Below are 19815 nucleotides of genomic sequence, written 5' to 3' on the forward strand. Positions count from 1 at the left end.
ACATTGCAAAGGTTAAAATAAAATTATTTTTATTTGTTTTTGTATTGGGTAAAATTGGGTAAACACAACGATGGTTTGTTATGAACCTTTGGGTCATGTGACCCAAAGGCAGCACAAGAGGTTCACGGCCAATCAGAGTCAGAGAAGGGCGGGTCTCTTGGCGGAGAGTCGATTTAAAAGAGTGGCGGAGGCAGCTCCAGATACCCCCCGCGTAATAAGAAGTACACTTATAAAAGGAAGTAGGCTTGACATGTTTCAATACTGCACACTACTAGTTCTGGTCCACGGATGTTAAAAGCCTTGTTTTGTGGTCTCACTGTCAAACTTTGTCGGCCTACCCCTATGGTTATTATCCCCCAATTTTAGCCCCCTATACTTAACTTTAGAATGCCGACTGTCTATCACGACTTCTGGCATTCGCTCAAAAAGGGTTCAGAAAAAAATGTATAGTAAAAAACTATCTGGAATAGTGTGCAGCTAGACTTTGAGTCGTTGCTTTGTGATTTGGCTTACACGAAAGCAACCCATAAATATATTTGATTGTAAAATTGATAATACGTCTCGGAATGGACTTATTGGTTTTGCATAATTGGTATCATCTGCAGGTGAAATCAATTACCATCACTGTGTTAAAGTATAAACGCACACAGAGCCTTGCTTCTTGATTATTGTAGCGGTTGGTCTCAAAATGGGGGTGAAAGGATTCTTGCTGCTTATGTTTATGATAACCTCTGCCTACTGCCTTAAATTTGAAAATGTTTTTGGGCAGTCACCTGAGGCCCTCTGGTCAGAGATGGAGAGAGAAATCGAGCAAGATGAAGCGGCAAGGTTAGTACCTAGGCAATGGAAACAAGGCACCCAAAAACAGCCGGGCAGCCACCCAGAAGCCAGGAAAGTTCCAGAATTTGTGCCTATCGCAGCCTCTTCGGACCGGATGTCTCTTGTTGTCCCTGGGAAGGATGCCGAACCACTGCCTGACTCAGTAAAGGACATTCTATTGGCCACAAGAGGTCCACCTACCCAAAGGCCTCCCTGCAACAACCCTATTGACATATTGTGCCATATTAATAGGATCTATGTTAGAGTTCAGAGAGAATTATTTTCCAGCCTTGATGCCTACAGTTACCTGAAGTTTGGGTCCTGCCCTGTCAATCAAGCCACCGATAGTCACTTCTACCTGCTCTACCCCCTGATGGCTTGTGGTACTGTGATTACGGTGGGTGATTTTTAACTGATGCATTCATTTTCACTGATCTTCAGTCTAACCTGAGCTCACAAGATTAGGTTTCACATCAGATCTGATCCATGGCAGGTTAAAATCCTCCTTTTGGGCTGGAGCCCCAGCAGCAGCCTAATTGTTCTTTTTTTTGTAGAGTCATGCTGACCGGGTGACCTTCACCAACAGGATCTCTTATAAACGGGAGTCTACAGGACCCATTGTAAGGGACTTCAACTTTGATGTTCCCCTCGAGTGTAGTTATAATCGGTAAGACCCGAGCCCACCCGCTTGCCTTTCTCCACATCAATTATTGCTTAAAACAACATGCATACATCATTGCACTGTCATCCACAAGCACTGGAGTTGGCATAAGATCTCCAGTTCTGACTGGACTCCTAACACTTCCTAAGGGCAACCCAAGGGAAATGATCTCCATGGGGAAGCCCATCCTTAAACCTTGCCTGATACTGCTTTCCTTGCAGGTTCCATCTCTCTTACAAGGTCGGCTTCTGGCCCACAGTGAGGGGAGGAACCGTATTCAGACCCCTCACTTCAAGGACCTGGGTCACCCTCACTCCCTATGATGGTAAGTGGAGAAACAAGGCCACAAGTACAGGGATGGATTGCAATTTAACAAACTATGACTAAAACATTCTTGGAGGATGACATGATTCTGTTTCAGTCCATGGGACCGAGTTGACTCCAGGTATCGGCTACACGCTTGGACAGCCCATGTTCTTTGAGGCTACGCTTGACTCTGTGCTGGCTCAAAAACCTGTGAGGGTGTACGTCAACAAGTGCTTTATAACCATCTCTCCGTTGCTCACCTCTGTGCCACAATATACAGTGATTGAGAACACTGGGTAATTCCCTCATTTGCTGCGTATACAATATTGGTCATTTTATAAATTGTCAGTCTAAATTTGGGTTTTCTATCCCTGGGTAGTTGTATGGTTGATGGCCGGTACTCCGAGCAGTCACAATTCATCAGTCACGCCACAAAGACCGTTTTAAAGTTTACGATTGGTAGCTTCATCTTTGAAGGGATGGCCAAAACGTCTACCCTGAAGGTATGGATCTCCTGTTTTTTAATAAATCAATGTATTCAATGATGTTGTACTAATTTGAATTGTTACATAGGAACTCTACATGCATTGTGATATCTCAGTGGGAGATGTTACCCCAACTGAAAGTGCAAAGTCCTGCAACTACAATCCCGGAAGCAAAACGTGAGTGTTGAAACCTGCTATGGTCAAAGTTGAAGGTCCCCAGGTGCTTCATCTTATCCATTCTTGCAGGTGGACTGAGTTGTATGGTGACAATGCGGTCTGCTTTTGCTGTGACTCTGTCTGTCCCCCACCACAACCAGGTGGGTTTTGCATACTTGTGCTGTGTGCTGTGTACATTCATTGACAAACCAAATGCTGGCTTTGTTGGCACTAACTCTTGTAAACTCTCTCTAAAGCTTCACAGATGATAACCAGTCACTCCTGGAATGTGGATGACCCTCGGTGCACTCTCCCTTCGTGCACGCACCCTCAAAACCCTTCTCTTCCTCATCCCCAGCACCCGCAGAGCCCTTCTCTTCCTCATCCCCAGAACCCTCAAAGCCCTTCTCTTCCTCATCCCCAGCACCCTCAAAGCCCTTCTCTTCCTCATCCCCAGCACCCTTCCCACCCTCATCCCCAGCACCCTTCCCACCCTCAGCACCCTTCCCACCCTCAGCGCCCGTACCACCCTCAGCGCCCGTCCCACCCTCAGAGCCCGTCCCACCCTCAGCGCCCGTCCCACCCTCAGAGCCCGTCCCACCCTCAGAGCCCGTCCCACCCTCAGAGCCCGTCCCACCCTCAGAGCCCGTCCCACCCTCAGAGCCCGTCCCACCCCCAGCGCCCGTCCCACCCCCAGCGCCCGTCCCACCCTCAGAGCCCCTCCCACCCTCAGAGCCCGTCCCACCATCAGCACCCTCCGAGCCCGTCCCACCCTCAGAGCCCTTCCCACCCCCATCCCCAGCACCCTTCTCATCCCCAGCACCCTTCTCATCCCCAGCACCCTTCTCATCCCCAGCACCCTTCTCATCCCCAGCACCCTTCTCATCCCCAGCACCCTTCTCATCCCCAGCACCCTTCTCATCCCCAGCACCCTTCTCATCCCCATCCCCAGCACCCTTCTCATCCCCAGCACCCTTCTCATCCCCAGCACCCTTCTCATCCCCAGCACCCTTCTCATCCCCAGCACCCTTCTCATCCCCATCCCCAGCACCCTTCTCATCCCCAGCACCCTTCTCATCCCCAGCACCCTTCTCATCCCCAGCACCCTTCTCATCCCCAGCACCCTTCTCATCCCCAGCACCCTTCTCATCCCCATCCCCAGCACCCTTCTCATCCCCATCCCCAGCACCCTTCTCATCCCCATCCCCAGCACCCTTCTCATCCCCATCCCCAGCACCCTTCTCATCCCCATCCCCAGCACCCTTCTCATCCCCATCCCCAGCACCCTTCTCATCCCCATCCCCAGCACCCTTCTCATCCCCATCCCCAGCACCCTTCTCATCCCCATCCCCAGCACCCTTCTCATCCCCATCCCCAGCACCCTTCTCATCCCCATCCCCAGCACCCTTCTCATCCCCATCCCCAGCACCCTTCTCATCCCCATCCCCAGCACCCTTCTCATCCCCATCCCCAGCACCCTTCTCATCCCCATCCCCAGCACCCTTCTCATCCCCATCCCCAGCACCCTTCTCATCCCCATCCCCAGCACCCTTCTCATCCCCATCCCCAGCACCCTTCTCATCCCCATCCCCAGCACCCTTCTCATCCCCATCCCCAGCACCCTTCTCATCCCCATCCCCAGCACCCTTCTCATCCCCATCCCCAGCACCCTTCTCATCCCCATCCCCAGCACCCTTCTCATCCCCATCCCCAGCACCCTTCTCATCCCCATCCCCAGCACCCTTCTCATCCTCATCCCCATCCCCAGCACCCTTCTCCTCCTCATCCCCATCCCCAGCACCCTTCTCCTCCTCATCCCCATCCCCAGCACCCTTCTCATCCTCATCCCCATCCCCAGCACCCTTCTCATCCTCATCCCCATCCCCAGCACCCTTCTCATCCTCATCCCCATCCCCAGCACCCTTCTCATCCTCATCCCCATCCCCAGCACCCTTCTCATCCTCATCCCCATCCCCAGCACCCTTCTCATTCTCATCCCCATCCCCAGCGCCCCTCTCTTCCCCATCCCCAGCGCCCTTCCCAGCCCCAGCGCCCTTCCCATCCCCAGCCCCAGCGCCCCTCTCTTCCCCTTCCCCAGCCCCAGCGCCCCTCTCTTCCCCATCCTCAGAGCCCTCCTAGTAAGAACCCACCTTCTCGTCCTAAGTCCGGTCCAGTTGGTATGGTTCCAATCGTACCACCTTTTGGGAAGAGTGACCATAAAGGATTAGTTCCAGAGACTCAATCTGAGGAACTTGTTGGCTCCATTGAGTTCTGGGATGAGGACGGCCATGTATGGTAAGATTGTAAGGGAAAGAGCAATAGTATGTGTTGACATTTTCAAAAAAATACTTTTTGTTTTTGTAGATGCTGTCAGGAAGAAATGACCAGTGAAGTGGAACTTTTAAAATAAAACATTTTACTTGTCAAATTTATTTGGTGTTTTGACCTAGTGTAACTTAAATCTTGCATAGCCACTCAAGATCTCAAGATTTCATTTTGCTGCATATTCTTGTATCAGCACAGACATGTTCTTCAGCAACTCATGGAAATGCTTTACAGTTTTAAAGTAAAGGCTTTTTTGTACCACAAGGGGGTGGAATAGATTTACTGGCTTGGCCTCTGCAAGCTCTTGAGACAGGCTTGTGTTTGAAACCAGACTGTTACCAATAAATGCATGACTCAACTTCTTGTGCTCAAGGCAGTTTTCCAGGAAACCCAACAAGTCTTGAAGCCTATTGGTCAATTGTTCAGGGTGCCACATTAATGGTTCCTTAATTAAAAGGAGGTGGTATAATCCAGTTTTGATGTGGTAATCTGTAAGGCCACTTTTACCTGTCAAACCTGTTTGCTTCCTGTGAAGGAAGACCACAATTTCAAGACACTTGATGTGACAGGAGTTCTTGGGCAGATTTATATTGAGCTGTTTCAGAAAGTGGTCCTCATAAGGTGCAAATGAAAGTTCCCAGAAGGTGTCTGACCAATTGTTCACATTTTTGGTTGAAGCACCGATGACAAAATATGCAGCTGCATCTTTGAACTTTACCACGGGTTTAATATTAAAGGTTATAACTTTTCCTGATCTGAATCGGACTGTCATATCACCAGAGGCACCGGCATTAAAAAATGTTAACTCAAACTCATATTTGTGGGAAATGTATTCCCAAGCTTGTCTTAACGCTCTCTGGAACCATTTCAGAACTTGTGTTTTGGAAAGGTAAGGTGTGGTTGGTGATAAAAATGGGCTATCTGATTTCTTACATGTGTCAACCACCTTCTCGTCACTATGTAATAAGCAGAGCATGTCTATATCAGTATTACCACAAGGGCATCCATTTTGTTTCTCAACACCTTTTTCCATTTTAATTCTACCATAGCCTTCCATGTCTGCTTGTCTATCCCCAGCCTGACTGCCCCAAAATTCACACTGGAAGTGGTATGGATCCAATGGTACAATGGGGATCATGATGTCACACGCACGAAACCTGAACACACCTTCCACCATTACAAAGTCCTCCATGACCATGCCGACCGCCCTGTCACTCAAACTTCTCATGGTACACAATAGATCACTGGCAAAACCCTCTACAAACTCAGCCACCTGGTATCTCTCATTGGGTGACAGTTTGACACGTTTGTCATATAAACGGTTCAGTGTACTACTGTCTGGCAGCGATACCTCAGCCGAGAGTTTACTCTCTCGCAATATGTTTGTGTTTTCAGACGGGACATCTTTACTTTGGTTCATCTGCAATTTCTTTCTGTAATATTTGATGGAAAAATGGATCACGGAAATGAGGGAGTATGTGTTCCAAAGGTACCAGAGATAATCGTTCTCTGTGTCAGTCACCTGCTTCCATCTTCCTTTGTCTTTCTCTGATGGTTTTGTGAGCATTTGTGGTGGTACTCTGTATTCTTGAAACACTTCCTGATGATTTTCAACTGCTTTAGTTTGGTCCTCCCTGGAAGGCTTTGTGCAGAGTTTTGGGGGATCGATTTGGACTTTGTGAAGCACTTCCTGATTTGTCGGAACTACTTTCGGATTTACTGAAGGTGTATTGTGGTTAATCTCGACTTCCTGAAAAAACATTTTCTCGATACTAGGCACATCGCTATCCAATGAAGACAGAGCCTCATCAATGAAAGGATCGATGATGGCGAGGGAATGATCAGACAGTCCCAAAGGTGACAAGTTGAGCTCTGAATCTGCTGCGTCTTCATTTACCTCAGTCACCTTGGTCTCTGTTTCTTCAGTGTCCTCGTCTAAAAGGGTTGGCTTTACTTGATCATCCTCAAGGCCTTCCAGAGAACGATATTGGTCGGTTTGAGCCACACGTTGGTTAGCCTTTGGTTCATTGGCGTTCACTGGTTGGACGGTTACAAGAGACTCATCTTGGTCCTCCTCTGGTGCTTCATGCCTGACGATCATTTCCTGGTCCGTCTTTTCCATCTCCTTTAACAGCCAATCCTGTTGCTCCTGCATACCCGTTGCTACATCATCATCCTGGTCCATGGTCCTCAGCTCCTCTCTAGGATACATTATTAGACCAACAGCCACCACCAGCACCCGAAGAATGGTATCTTGCATCCTAAATGCATGTTCAAGAGGCAGAGAAACATGCCATGTTACTTTCAAACAAACTGTCAAATTGTTGCTTCAAACCTACCATTGCACATTGTAATCATCATTCATTGATTGGTATTCAGTGTACAGCACTATGTTGAAATTTGTAAATCCAATGAATAGCCGAAAACAACGTCTTTAGCGCAACGATTGAATGCAGCTATAGAGGAAGTCAGTTCCTTCCTGTCAGAAAAGCATTTACCTTTTGACTCGAATACACAATATTTTTACGCTATGACTAAAATGAGATTTGAAAGGTTTAAAGTATAATTACACCATTCATATTTTCAGATATTGAAGTGCGCTAACCTGTCAAGCGTTTCAAACAGCAAAGCTGATCATGTGCAACAGCGGGAAGCAGGAGGGAGACGAACCAAACCTTGCACGACAACGGCCTGTTTTATCTCTTCCTGTTTTACTTGTGGTTGTAGGTCGTCTTGCATGACTTATTTCCTGAGTTCACTGCCCCTGGGCCGTGCAACACTTTCCTCTGCAGTACACAGTGCAGACCGGATGGTATTGACTTCCTCTACAGCTTAGTTACAGTTCAAGGCCTACAGTAAAACAGTGTTGGGTAGAGTGACGTCAGAGAAATCACCATTATACATTTTCAGCTATTTTACCAGTTTATATAACGAGCCGTCATTGAAACATAACTTTATTCAAACTGTAGTCATAACTAAGATAGTGGTTCTCTGTTTGATGGCTTTAATGTAAGATGTATGGCTGGTTTCTAGGTGTGTGTATCACTGCCAACTCTTGATGTTTAGGCAATTTGCAAGTCATTCCTTCGTTGGCTTGTATGACTTAAATGCTTTGTATAAGTGGCATTATCACGCTATAGATGTAAGATCGTACATGCCTCAATGACAAATCTGTTGAATGGATGGCCAACGATGCATAGCGGGGTTCTTGTGTGTTTCATTGTTGTGTAAACTGAAACACTCTCTTTTCTCTTCGCATAGGGTTCCAACTGGTTTGTCCAGCTAGGCCTCATTCTGTAGGGTGAAGTTGGTGCCACAGGAAACAACTATTTGGCTATAGGTAGAAATTGCCACAAATTTGGCACCAGATAATGATGAGCGTAGTATATTCGGGGAAAAAACAATGTGTTATGAACACAAAGATTGTAAAAAAAAAATCAAAGGTCCCTTTTCTGCATAGACAGTGATTTAGCTACCATTGACACAATAAACAAATATGGAGGATCAAGAATCATTTAAATATAAAAAAGAAATTGCATTCAGCAAAAGTGCATACAGTATTTCTGTGAAAAGATCCTTAGTTCTTCTGTTTACCTTCTTGAAACTCCAAAATGACAGAAGGTAGGTTCACAGAATGTGTTTTTCCGAGGCCGTAGAATGTTTGCTTTTGGGACAATGGTGTAGGAGAGTTGGGAATGCTGTTACATCACAGAACAATGTCGAGCAGGTGCTTGCGATGGGAGGGGCTTGCTGACAAATGATGTGGTCTACCTTCTCCTCATGCCCACACAAAGAGTTCTGAAAAGAAATATTCTCGGAACAGTGGATCACCAAGGATCAGTGGTACCAAATTCTAACAATGAGCCAGGGAGACTTCAAAACCTGTATATTAGGTATACTAGTCACGTTTCAATAATATCTTCACAGTTCTTGGCACCCCTGTACCAGGAGACAGAAAAACAAAGTAAGTACAAGCTTTTTTTTCTGAAACTGAAATAAATATATTTCCGGACAAGTAGTCCACTTTGTGTACCTCAAGCGCTCAAACGATCGATTGTGTCACAGAGAAGCTGTTTAGAATCAGTCCACCTGTAATTACTCAAGATGTCTCGACAAATTCTCCATTAATTTGAATGGATCTTCAGACACTTCTATCAAATCTATTGATGTTCTGTTTCAAAGTAATAGGATATTGACCATTTAACAAATTGAAAATGGGTTGTGCTTGAATCATACAGCATATCAAAGTGAAAAATTGTGACTTGAGTTGTAAGTTTCCATGGACAGTACTGCATTGCCAGGGGTTTAAGATCCACACCACGGTGTAATAACCCACTCCTACTGGACTACAGGACCCTATCAAGTTTTGTATTTTGCCTTCTACAGACTACATTCTCTTTCATAAAGCCTGCAAAAAAACAGCTCTATCAAGATGGATAAGTTCCGTATGATGTTCCAGTTCCTTCAGTCCAACCAGGAGTCCTTCATGAATGGGATCTGCGGTATCATGGCGTTGGCCAGTGCCCAGCTGTACTCTGCCTTTGAGTTCAGCTGTCCCTGCATTCCTGAATACAACTACGCGTACGGCATTGGACTCCTGGTTGTGCCACCCATTTGGTTCTTCCTCCTGGGGTTCGTATTGAACAACAACATATCCATACTAGCCGAGGAATGGAAAAGGCCAACGGGGAAACGGCAAAAGGACCCCACCATCCTCCGCTACATGTTCGTTTCCATCACGCAGCGCTCCTTGATTGCGCCTGCGGTGTGGATAGCTGTGACGCTGATGGACGGTAAGAGCTTCCTGTGTGCGTTTAGTGTCGACTTGGACATCTACCAGTATGGGAACGCCACCCTCATCCAGGACATGTCAGAGGTGGAGCGAATCAAACTGTTAGCCAAGATCCCGTGCAAGAATATTTTTGACCAGCCTGAGGTGATATCGAGAGAAGCTGCTGCTCGATACATTAAATGCATCTCACAGGTACGTATGTTCTTTCATGCTGTTTTTACTGTTGTAGCCTAACCAGGTGTTCTATTCATGTTGGTCATTGTGGCTTAGAGAACCTTTGAGATAACTGATATCGTGACGATTACCGATTGACTCTGCTTCATTGATTTCAAGGGATTCGGCTGGGTCTTCCTGCTGTTGATGACTTTAGTGGCCTTCATGATCAGAGCCATACGGCCTTGCTTCACCCAGGCGGCCTTTCTCAAAACCAAGTACTGGTCGCACTACATCGACATAGAGCGGAAGATGTTTGACGATACCTGCAAGGAGCACGCCAAGAGCTTCGCCAAGGTTTGCATCCACCAGTACTTCGAGAGCATCAGCGGAGAAATGCGCAGCTTCCATCGCCATGGCTCCAGGAAGGACGACAGCGACGACGAAGACGACGAGAAGAAGAAGAGTGACGAGGACAAACTTTTGGGGATTCGCGCTCAGGAGGATATGAATAAAGTGTTGTGGAACTGGCACACATGTAAACCGCCTCTTGCCCTGAGAAAGGAGCAACCCGACGGCCAAGACAGTGATAGACTTCAGGAAGAGGCCAGTAGGAGGCCTAATGGTCATGCCAATGGACACACCCATGAGATGGCAAAGAAGGAGTGGGCGGTGTACTACAGCAAGGTTTGAACATTTCAGTAGTAAACAACACTTCATATAGATTTTTTTTTCATACATGAGGAATTTGTGTTTGGTGATAAGCTCAAAAGGGAAATCTTACTTGAATTTTTATTCAAAAATCTTATTTATTTTATTTGAGCAATTTGTTGTTGCTTACTGTGTTGGTGTGTGTTTTAAATTATTTTAAATTGCCATAAAGCAATATTTGCCCAGGATATATGACTAACTTGAAGCAGTTAGCATTTTTGAAAAAAAATGCTGTACCAAAAGAGGTCTGTTGGAAGTTTGGAAAGAAGACTTTTCAAGAGGTTTTCTGGTTGTCACATTAGACGCTTGCCTATGATCAAACATAGGAAGATTTGGGGGCTATGACCTTATTTAATCTAAACAGGTCAGCGACACTGTATATGTATGGTTAAATATGCTTTGCAAACCATGAAGAAAACTTTAAAAAAGAAATTTTGTCTATTATATCATAGCTATTACATCTTCAGATTGTCGTTTTTTGACAATCTTTTGTAATGGAGCAATTTTAAACCAAAGTAGTCTCATGACAGCACTGGTCTTAGGTGCTTGTTTCCATCACATAATGCTTTGTCAGGCCTTCATATGCAAACAGGGAACCCATTCTCACTCACTGGCTCAACAATTTACATGATGGTAAATAAGGTCATCATTTGCATGTCGCTCCTCTACCTCACTTTCACAAAATCTTTCTGGTAAAGTGCTTTCCGATCAGTCAGGTGGGTCTCAAGCAATCATCTTACCTGATTTATTTTTACAGAGCTTTAAACAGTTTTTTCCTAAAATGCAATATGCAATTCTGTCAGTATCAAACACCCTCTGCATGACAATATATTTTACTTTTGTCATGAGTTTCAGGCCGATTGAATCAGTGCTGCTTTCTCTTTCTCTTCCACTAGAGGGCGAGACACTGCTTAATCTTTGTTTCCGAACACTGCAATGCTATTCAACAACAGGCCTAAAAGGCAGCCAGTATACCAGGATGTCAATGCATCCACGCAAGCACACACATCAATGCCATCTTTGATTTGAACCCACACTTAGACTCCAACGCCCAACAGTCCAACACGGCACTACATATTTTCTTAATTATACAGCTATGAAGCAATGCAGCTGTAAAGCATCAATTTAGAGCTGATGTCATAGTTATAGGGAGGAGGGAATTATATGAGTCCCTTGTATCCCATATAAACACTCCTTCTTTCCTGGTCTCGCCTCTCCCCTTTGCCTTTTATGTTGTCTCCTCTCCTCCTCTCCTCTCCTCCCCCGCCACTGAGAGTCAACATGGAAATCCATCCAGCTTCACCCAAAGCCTACAGCAGCTGTTACCTCTGAACCAACTGGCAGGACTGGCTGTATGACTGTCTGGCTGACTGTTGGTGTGGGGGTGGGTGCTTCTTGCCTTTGTCCATGCAGGCCATCACATTTTCCTCCTTCTTTCTCTCTCTCTCTCTCTCTCTCTCTCTCTCTCTCTCTCTCTCTCTCTCTCTCTCTCTCTCTCTCTCTCTCTCTCTCTGTCTCTCTCTCTCTTTCTTTCTCTTTCTCTGTGTGCAAAGACTTCCTCTCTGACTCTGAAACATACTCTTTACAACTCTGTCTAAATCACATCCTGTGTCACCGTCTCTCTCTCTCTCTCTCTCTCTCTCTCTCTCTCTCTCTCTCTCTCTCTCTCTCTCTCTCTCTCTCTCTCTCTCTCTCTCTCTCTACTGTGGCCGGGTGCAATCTTTTACCACACAATGGGCGACATGTTTATATATAGATCAAAAGAAGTAGAGCTGAAAAATAATCAGGCTTTATATCTGACAAAGCTCCCTTCTGCCTGAGCTCTGCAGAGCAGCGCTGCAGCACAGCCTGTGATACAGCGCTTGTTTTGACTCCCAGGACCGGCCTCCACTTTATCCTGCTGCCTTTGTTTTGACTTTCTGTCAACAGCGGCATTGCACATGTGACTGACCTGGACTCCAAATGTTCACCAACGCATACACACACACACAGTAACACGACAGTAACAAATACACATGCATGGCGAAAGCACCATACATTAGGCACACACACACACATGAGACCACACGCTCACACACACATACCGTAGCAGACGTCAAAGTCTGGCCCCTCTGCCTTTCTCCCGCCTATCCCTGCTGTCGTCTCTCCGGGGGAGGGAGGGAACGAGCGAGGGATTGGAGGCCGGAGGGAGAGAGGGAGGGCTGAGAGAAGAGGCAAGGGGAGGGGGCAGAGGAGAGTTGCGAGGCAAATGAACGGTCACATGAGCAAGGATCTGTTTACAAACGGAGAGCTGAGGAAAGAAGAGCAGAGGAGGGCAGAGAGAGAGAGAGAGAGAGAGAGAGAGAGAGAGAGAGAGAGAGAGAGAGAGAGAGAGAGAGAGAGAGAGGAAGGAAGAGCAGGGGAATAGGAACCGCTGTTAGACAAGAGTCTCTGGACACCATTATGGATTGAGAGGAAAGAGAAGTCTGCCATAACAAAGCCTGCTGAAGGTGGGAGAACCCTGACCACAACACACGCGCTGACTGACACACACACACACACACACACACACACACCACTGACTGGCAGACATAGCCTTTTGTCTCTGATTTTTCTCAATCGAAGCAGCAGATGGTTAGAGGGAGAGAAGGAACTCCCCCCCCCCACCTACGTGCACACACAAACTGGCACACACAAACTGGCACACACAAACTGGCACACACAAACTGGCACACACACATATAAACACATACACTAAGCAAAATACCAAGCCCATCTTGGGGACTGTTTTCGTCTGAGCTGCTTGTGGTTCTGAGGACGTCACATCTCCTTGGATGAGGAATACCCCTCGGAAGATCAGAAAGATTGGAGGAAGAGGAGGAGGGGGCGAAAGAGGAGAGGAGAGAGGGATGAGGCTTGTGAAAATCCTCGGTTAAAAAGAGGCTTTGGAGGAGGACAAAGCAAGTGACTAATGCCTGCAAATTACCCTCATTGGACTAAGAGGACTCTGTCGTTCGACTGCTGGATGTCATTGATCTGAAGTGTTAAAGGTTTGGTACCGGACAGCAACTGAACCCAAAGGTCCATTTTGAAATAAGTGTAAGTGTTACTCATTGCTAGAAAAAATATATTGCTGGTTTAAATGTGGTCAAAATCAACTCATGTCCTTCCGAATTTGTGAATGATGACATCACAAACAATGGAGTAGAGCACATACTGAGTGAAAGAGAAGCAACGTGAATGTATTTCTTTGTTTTGACAATGTTCACGATGGTGATGTCATCATTATCACTAAGAGGCAGGAGCGCATAAGGTCTGAAATCCCAGTCCCAATCCCAGTCCCAAATCTCCCAATCTGAACCCGGGCAGGGGGGTTGATCTAATCCAGATTGGGAAATGCTGCACATGGACTGCTGAGCTGACAAACCTGCACAGCTCAAGGATTTGAGGGAGAAAAAAATCTGCAATCTTCATGTTTTGTCGTTGGAGAAGCTTTTACACCTTTAACGTGGAGTCTCGTCTAGCCCCGGCCAAGTGACTTGTTTTGGGCTTGGAGCTCCAGAGATCCAGGCTCCTGGGCTCCAGAGAAGTTCCAGGCAGCGATCTTGGCTCGTGCCCAGGTCCCCTGCTCTTCTAACAGGGTCTGAATTTACTGGTGCTGCCCTGGGAGTCAAATTTCATGCAACCATTCCAATGGTGTAACGGTAAGTAGATTTTACACCCTCTGCCAAAGACTTACCATAAAATGCATTGCTTGTATGCTAGCTTTTGCTAACTAGCTGTACCTACACCACTCAGCCATGACTAACTGAGTTTGAGCAAACAGATGCACTTGAGAAATATGCTAAGTTATATGCTAAGCTGCTGGTATAGTGTTAAGGAAAGTGGGACTAGCACTTGAAATGAGATGGATTTCTAAAGGTCATGTTTATCATACAGAACAACCATAACAACTAGCATGTAACCGAGTGTGTTGTAACTCCACGCCACAGAACCAGAGACAATTTCAAGCAAGCTAACAACAATTAATTATTTGCCTGAAGACAACAAGATCTATGTTGGTGCTATAATGTCAACCGCACAACACTTACAGCAACAGTTTTAATCAGTTGTAAGAGCCCCACCACCCACCAACCCCCTTGCACCCCCCTCCCCTTCCAACACACTCCTCTCTTCCCCCATCCCCCATGTCAAATTATCTAAACCATACCCCCCACAGTGTGCAAGCTGTACCCATTCAGTCACTCTAAAGAAGAGTCCCATTGACATTAGAGGCTGGCAAAGGGCGTCCGTGGTGCAAATTAATAAGAGCACATTGGGGCATGTGGAAGTGGAGGTCCCTGTACCTTTTGTCTCGCCAAATGGTGCTTCCCGTCCCCAGAGAGTCTGCCGATGAATAGAGTCCAACCGGTGACAGACACACCGCGCACACACAGTTACCCTCCTCCCCAACCCTGTATACACACACTAGCCACCTCTGTGGAGTCTGTGGAACAGATGGTGGCGCGGCGGAAGTGGCTCGATGGCTCTGTGTGTTTGTCTTGTTCACAGACGGTTAGACTCCATTCCCTACCCACCGGCCTCCTGCTCCGCCAAACCCAGCCCCGGCCTCCGCGAGCCCCGGCCACGGGCCTCCTGCTCCGCCAAACCCAGCCCCAGCCTCCGCGAGCCCCGGCCACCAGCCTTAACCCCAGCCTTCATCCTCTGCTAGCCCTCAACCCAGTCTCTATAGCCAGCCCCTAACCCTAACCTCCTGCTAGCCCCAGCCTCCAGCCATAGCCCCTGCCCCACACTCCATTAACCCCAGCCTCTAGTTCCAACTTCCAACCCATTCTTCAGTCATTTTGCCAGCCCTATAGCCCCAACCTCCAGCCATAACCCAACTACAACCTCTGCCCCTAGTCCCCCAGTCCCCCCTAGCTACGGTCCTGTCTGGACCAGATTAAAGAGCAACAGAACTATAGGTGGAATTCCGGCCAAATGCCAGCCGTTTCTTCACCAAATATTTGCCTGATGTTTTTTAGTTGATACAAAGGCCTTAATGGGCACAGGGCCTGGAATGAATCCTTGTTTGTAGCTCTGAGTGTGGGCTTGAACTGAATATGCTATGCTACTGCTATGAATTGAGAATCGGATGGCTATTTCTTTCATATGAAGGAAAATATTTCCACGAGACAAACATTTTAAAACCCTTATAAGAAGCAAGGTGTTAGACAGTGATACAAGTACTGACTTAGTCCACATGGTTTGATAAAGGAAACTAAGGTGAAACACCTACAGACTATGTGAAAATAGGAACTTCCTTCTTAAAACACGGAAATAAACAGAAGAGCACTTCACAACATTAGGTTGTGATGAATATGTCAATTTTGCCATTCTAAATTGTGTCCTTTGCTGCCTTCATTCTTCCTTCACCCCTACAGGACAACTAAAACTACGAAATGTCTCTGGCCCACTTTAACTCTCGTGCTGCCTTCGGGTCACATGACCCAAAGGTTCATAACGAATCATCGTTGTGTTTACCCAATTTTACCCAATACAAAAACAAATACAAATAATTTTCTTTTAACCATTCCAATGTGGGGGGTCTGAGACAGCCCGACAGTTAAAAGAAAATGCTTCACTTTGTTTTTGTATGAGGTAAATTTGTCGCAATACGACGGTGGGTCACAATGACTGATGGGTCAGAATGACCCGAAGATAACACAAGGGTTAAACGGTATCCCTCCCGCCCTCTACTTCCTTCTACCCAGGATGCCTGTGTGGTTTGGGTCTCCAGCGCTCTGAGAGATACTGCGCCATGACGTCCGACATTTATCACCTCCCCCTCAACGTCTACATCATCGTTCTGGGCATAGGTCTTTTCGTCTTCATGCTCAGCCTCCTGTTCTGCTGCTACCTGTTCAGGTAAGTGGATATTGATGCTAACAGAGACACAGACTGAAAAGGTTATATTCAATTTAATAAAAATCGCAGTTTCATTACCGTGCAGTTGATCGTACACTTTACAAAGTGGGTTAGGGTTAGACAGACACGAGATTCCTGGCATTATAGAGTAATGGTGTATCTTTATTTTCCTGGGTCGATGCACGCTAGCCAACCTCATAATGGCCTACTTAAGGTGCTGAGACTGTAATAAATAAATAAATAAATATATTTTCAAATAAAATGTTCTGTATATGTTGCTGGTTGTGGAAAAACAGTCAATTACCAAGGCATTGCTCTTCTGTTGCCTGACGGTGTACTTTTGAGCAGACAGGCATACCTAACTGTCTTCAGTAAATACAGTAGATTATCATATCACATTACAGATACTTCATCATATTCCAGCAATCAGCTGACTGTATAAAAAAAACGATTACAAAATGTATAACTCATCATCACATGACATGGCATGACAACACCGTACAGTTTCAGCATAAAAAAAAAAGAAGAACTTGGTCATGACTTTGCATTTTTCTCATCTTTTTCTCTGCCAGGTTGAAACAACAAGGCACACGGGAGCAGTTCAGCTACAACGAGGTACAGCGGCAATCTGTCACCATAGGGACACATGCTACACTGGATTCTGAAGAGCATGTCACACCCGTCACCGTGTGTGAAACCGAATGCCAACCTTTTATAGATGACCTTGAGACTGCATAACCTGTGTTAGTTAAACGCCTGTGTGACACAGACAGCTCTTATTCAAATACGAAATGCCCTAGACTCCGAGCGACATCTTAAATGAGGCCCTAACACACCCTGTTAGTCCAGTATACAGTAGAGGACTTTCAACCTAGTTAAAATGTCTATCGACATGTGAACAAGAGTCTACTTGTGTCCCAGGTCTTTCTTGGAATCTTTATTTAGTTTTGGAGTCAGCATGACGATGTCATATGGGCTTGACTTGGCATGGTGATGACACTTCAATGTATCCTTTACATGTTGAAACATCTTTCCCTCTCTCTGCCCCCCCCCTGTAGGTGGTACTGAAAGGGGCAGGCAAGAAGCTCAGCCTTCTTGGGGTAAGTAGGTGGCGGTTAGGGAATCGGGCTAGTAATCTGAATGTTGCCAGTCAAATGACGTTGTGTCCTTGGGCAAGGCACTTCACCCTACTTGCCTCGGGGGGAATGTCCCTGTACTTACTGTAAGTCTGCTAAATTACAAAATGTTAAATGTAAATGTAAGTAGTCATTTATTTAAACTTTGTTTGGAACTACACAGATTTCTTTTAAAAATCGTAATTTTATAAATGAGTTTTGTGTTGGCACACGAACACGTGAAGGCCCTAATGGCCGTGAGGGCATGCTTGATGTAACATGTCGTCGCTTCATGATTTATTGAACGCAGAGCAGAGAGGTGCTTGACTCAGCCAGTTTTCTCCTTTCAGAGGGAACTGACACACACAGTCACACACACACACAATAACACGCACACACAGTCACACACATACACACACAATAACACACACACACAGTCACACACACACACACACACACAGTCACACACACAGTCACACCCACACACAGTCACACACACACACAATAACACGCACACACAGTCACACAGTCACACACACACACACGCACACAGTCACACACACACACAGTCACACACACACACACACACACACACACAGTCACACACACACACACACACACAATAACACACACAGACCAATTCTCTCCTCTTCTCTGCCCTTACAGCAAACCTGTGCGGTTTGCTTGGAGGAGTTCCGGACCCGAGATGAGCTTGGAGTGTGCCCTTGCTCACACGCATTTCACAAGAAGTGAGTATCGACTCAGCATTCTGTCTCGCCATGAGACCTAGTGCGGAAGGGAACTTAGCTATAATTGTACACAAACATTTCCTGAACAATCAGCAAGGCCTCAAGGGTCACAGCCACTAGCCCATACAGAGCTTTATTCAGTGAGGCAGCAGCACATTAAGACGTAATGACACAGCAGGATCATGTTTACCCATGTCCTGTTTCACTTTCCAGTTCAAATCAGCGGAAGCCCCGAGTCGGGTAGCAAAACAGTAAAATGACATTGGTACATATACCTCAACCCCCCCCCCCACACACACACACACACACCTATTATCTATTATCACATTCTAGAACCTACCTTGGTTGAAGAGAAACACAAGTAAGCACGGCGGTCGGTCTAGCCTTTCCCTCACTACACCAAGTGGTCCTCCTTCACGTCCTCCTGTCTGTCTGTCTGTCTGTCCGTGCAGGTGCCTGTTGAAGTGGCTGGAGATCCGGAGCGTGTGCCCCATGTGTAACAAGCCCATCCTCCGGCTCCACACTGAGACCCCCCAGGGGGCAGAGGGCCCCCTGGACCCTGAGGAGGTGTGAGGGGGGGCCAGGGGTCGGGAGGCCCAGGGCACCCCCCTGAAGACACATCTATACACACAGAGGACGATTATGATGATAATGATGGTGGTGGTCATCTTATGGACATCTCACTTGAGGGTTGATTGTATTCGTAAGTGGCTTCCTTGTGGCTCTTCTGTGTATTAGCGATATAGCTGGGCGATATAGCTACGTTTTGATACGTTGAAGATACCTGTCTAGTTTTTCTATGGTCAGTTAGAGACAGTCAAGCTAGTCAAGAGGAATAGGGTACCATGTGTCAAATTTGGGGAAAAAGGACCTTCAATAGTCTAGCCATGGGACTTTCAGTTTTGTTTGCGTCTGTAAAGTCCCCCAAGATTATTGACATGTGACATAGGAAAGGGAGCCACTTTAGAATATCCAGTTTCTCCTCCCCTTTCCCTGTCATTGGACAACTGGTTATGGCACGGACAGGAGACCGCCAATCACAATCGACATGCCAGGCATCGTTAGTAGGTCATTGGTCAGGATCGGTGTGGATACCTCTAATATCTCAGGGGTGTAACAATACAGCCAGCACAAAGCATCTCACATCATAATTATAATAACCTTGTGCCACACATCAGACCTGGGACAATTACTTGGGGTTTGCTTGATACGTTACACCGTACAATGAAACCGATGCTACTGTATCCCAAAAGTACAATCACAAGAGTGGAATCAAGCACACCCCAAACCTTTCCAATCATTTCATCCACGTATTTGACCTAGGTCTGATTCATATCCAGTAATGCTGCCAACCTGTGTAATGCTATACTAAGGGGAATTTAAACATATGGCTAGCTAATACAACAGATCAGTTCAGTAGGCCATACAGTTCTGATGTAGACAGTTATGTACTATGTATGTCCAGGTTCACTCGTTCTAAGACTGAAAGCTAGTCTTGCCTGTATGTGTGTAATGTGACCTTATATTGTCATTTTGTATCGTTTGTTGCTTTTAAATAAAATGTAATGTATTGTACTGGACATGCATCTTAGGGAACATCCTTTAAAATCATAATCATTGACAACCATACAGTAATCACTTATATAATACTTTTATT

At 46.3% G+C, this 19815-nt stretch overlaps 4 protein-coding genes across 4 annotated transcripts; 3 read left to right on the forward strand and 1 right to left on the reverse strand.

Annotated features, from left to right (window-relative positions):
- Positions 1-677: 677 nt before the first annotated feature.
- On the forward strand, positions 678-2821 carry zp3c (zona pellucida glycoprotein 3c; the record flags this gene model as incomplete). The annotated part of the gene is made up of 8 exons (XM_062448910.1): positions 678-1216; positions 1374-1486; positions 1702-1805; positions 1902-2082; positions 2166-2289; positions 2360-2448; positions 2518-2588; positions 2685-2821. Coding segments are annotated over exons 1-8 (1347 nt in total), but the record flags the coding sequence as incomplete, so codon positions are not given.
- Positions 2822-4848: 2027 nt separating this feature from the next.
- On the reverse strand, positions 4849-7472 carry LOC134008454 (inositol 1,4,5-trisphosphate receptor-interacting protein). The gene is made up of 2 exons (XM_062447840.1): positions 7358-7472; positions 4849-7013 (listed from the first exon to the last, which is right to left on the reverse strand). The coding sequence occupies exon 2, from the start codon at positions 7010-7012 to the stop codon at positions 4919-4921; it is 2094 nt and encodes a 697-aa protein (XP_062303824.1). The 5' UTR covers position 7013; positions 7358-7472; the 3' UTR covers positions 4849-4918.
- A 1112-nt stretch (positions 7473-8584) lies between these two features.
- On the forward strand, positions 8585-10413 carry LOC134008459 (calcium homeostasis modulator protein 1). Its single transcript, XM_062447846.1, has 3 exons — positions 8585-8716; positions 9139-9736; positions 9878-10413. The coding sequence occupies exons 2-3, from the start codon at positions 9185-9187 to the stop codon at positions 10388-10390; spliced, it is 1065 nt and encodes a 354-aa protein (XP_062303830.1). The 5' UTR covers positions 8585-8716; positions 9139-9184; the 3' UTR covers positions 10391-10413.
- A 2335-nt stretch (positions 10414-12748) lies between these two features.
- Positions 12749-19738, forward strand: zgc:175214 (uncharacterized protein LOC557610 homolog). Its single transcript, XM_062447851.1, has 6 exons — positions 12749-14091; positions 16141-16294; positions 16867-16909; positions 17353-17394; positions 18076-18158; positions 18611-19738. Exons 1-6 carry the CDS (start codon positions 14067-14069, stop codon positions 18729-18731), a joined length of 468 nt encoding a protein of 155 aa, XP_062303835.1. The 5' UTR covers positions 12749-14066; the 3' UTR covers positions 18732-19738.
- The last annotated feature ends 77 nt before the right edge of the window (positions 19739-19815 follow it).

Source organism: Osmerus eperlanus, chromosome 22, assembly GCF_963692335.1.
Source record: "Osmerus eperlanus chromosome 22, fOsmEpe2.1, whole genome shotgun sequence".
Lineage (NCBI taxonomy): Eukaryota > Metazoa > Chordata > Actinopteri > Osmeriformes > Osmeridae > Osmerus > Osmerus eperlanus.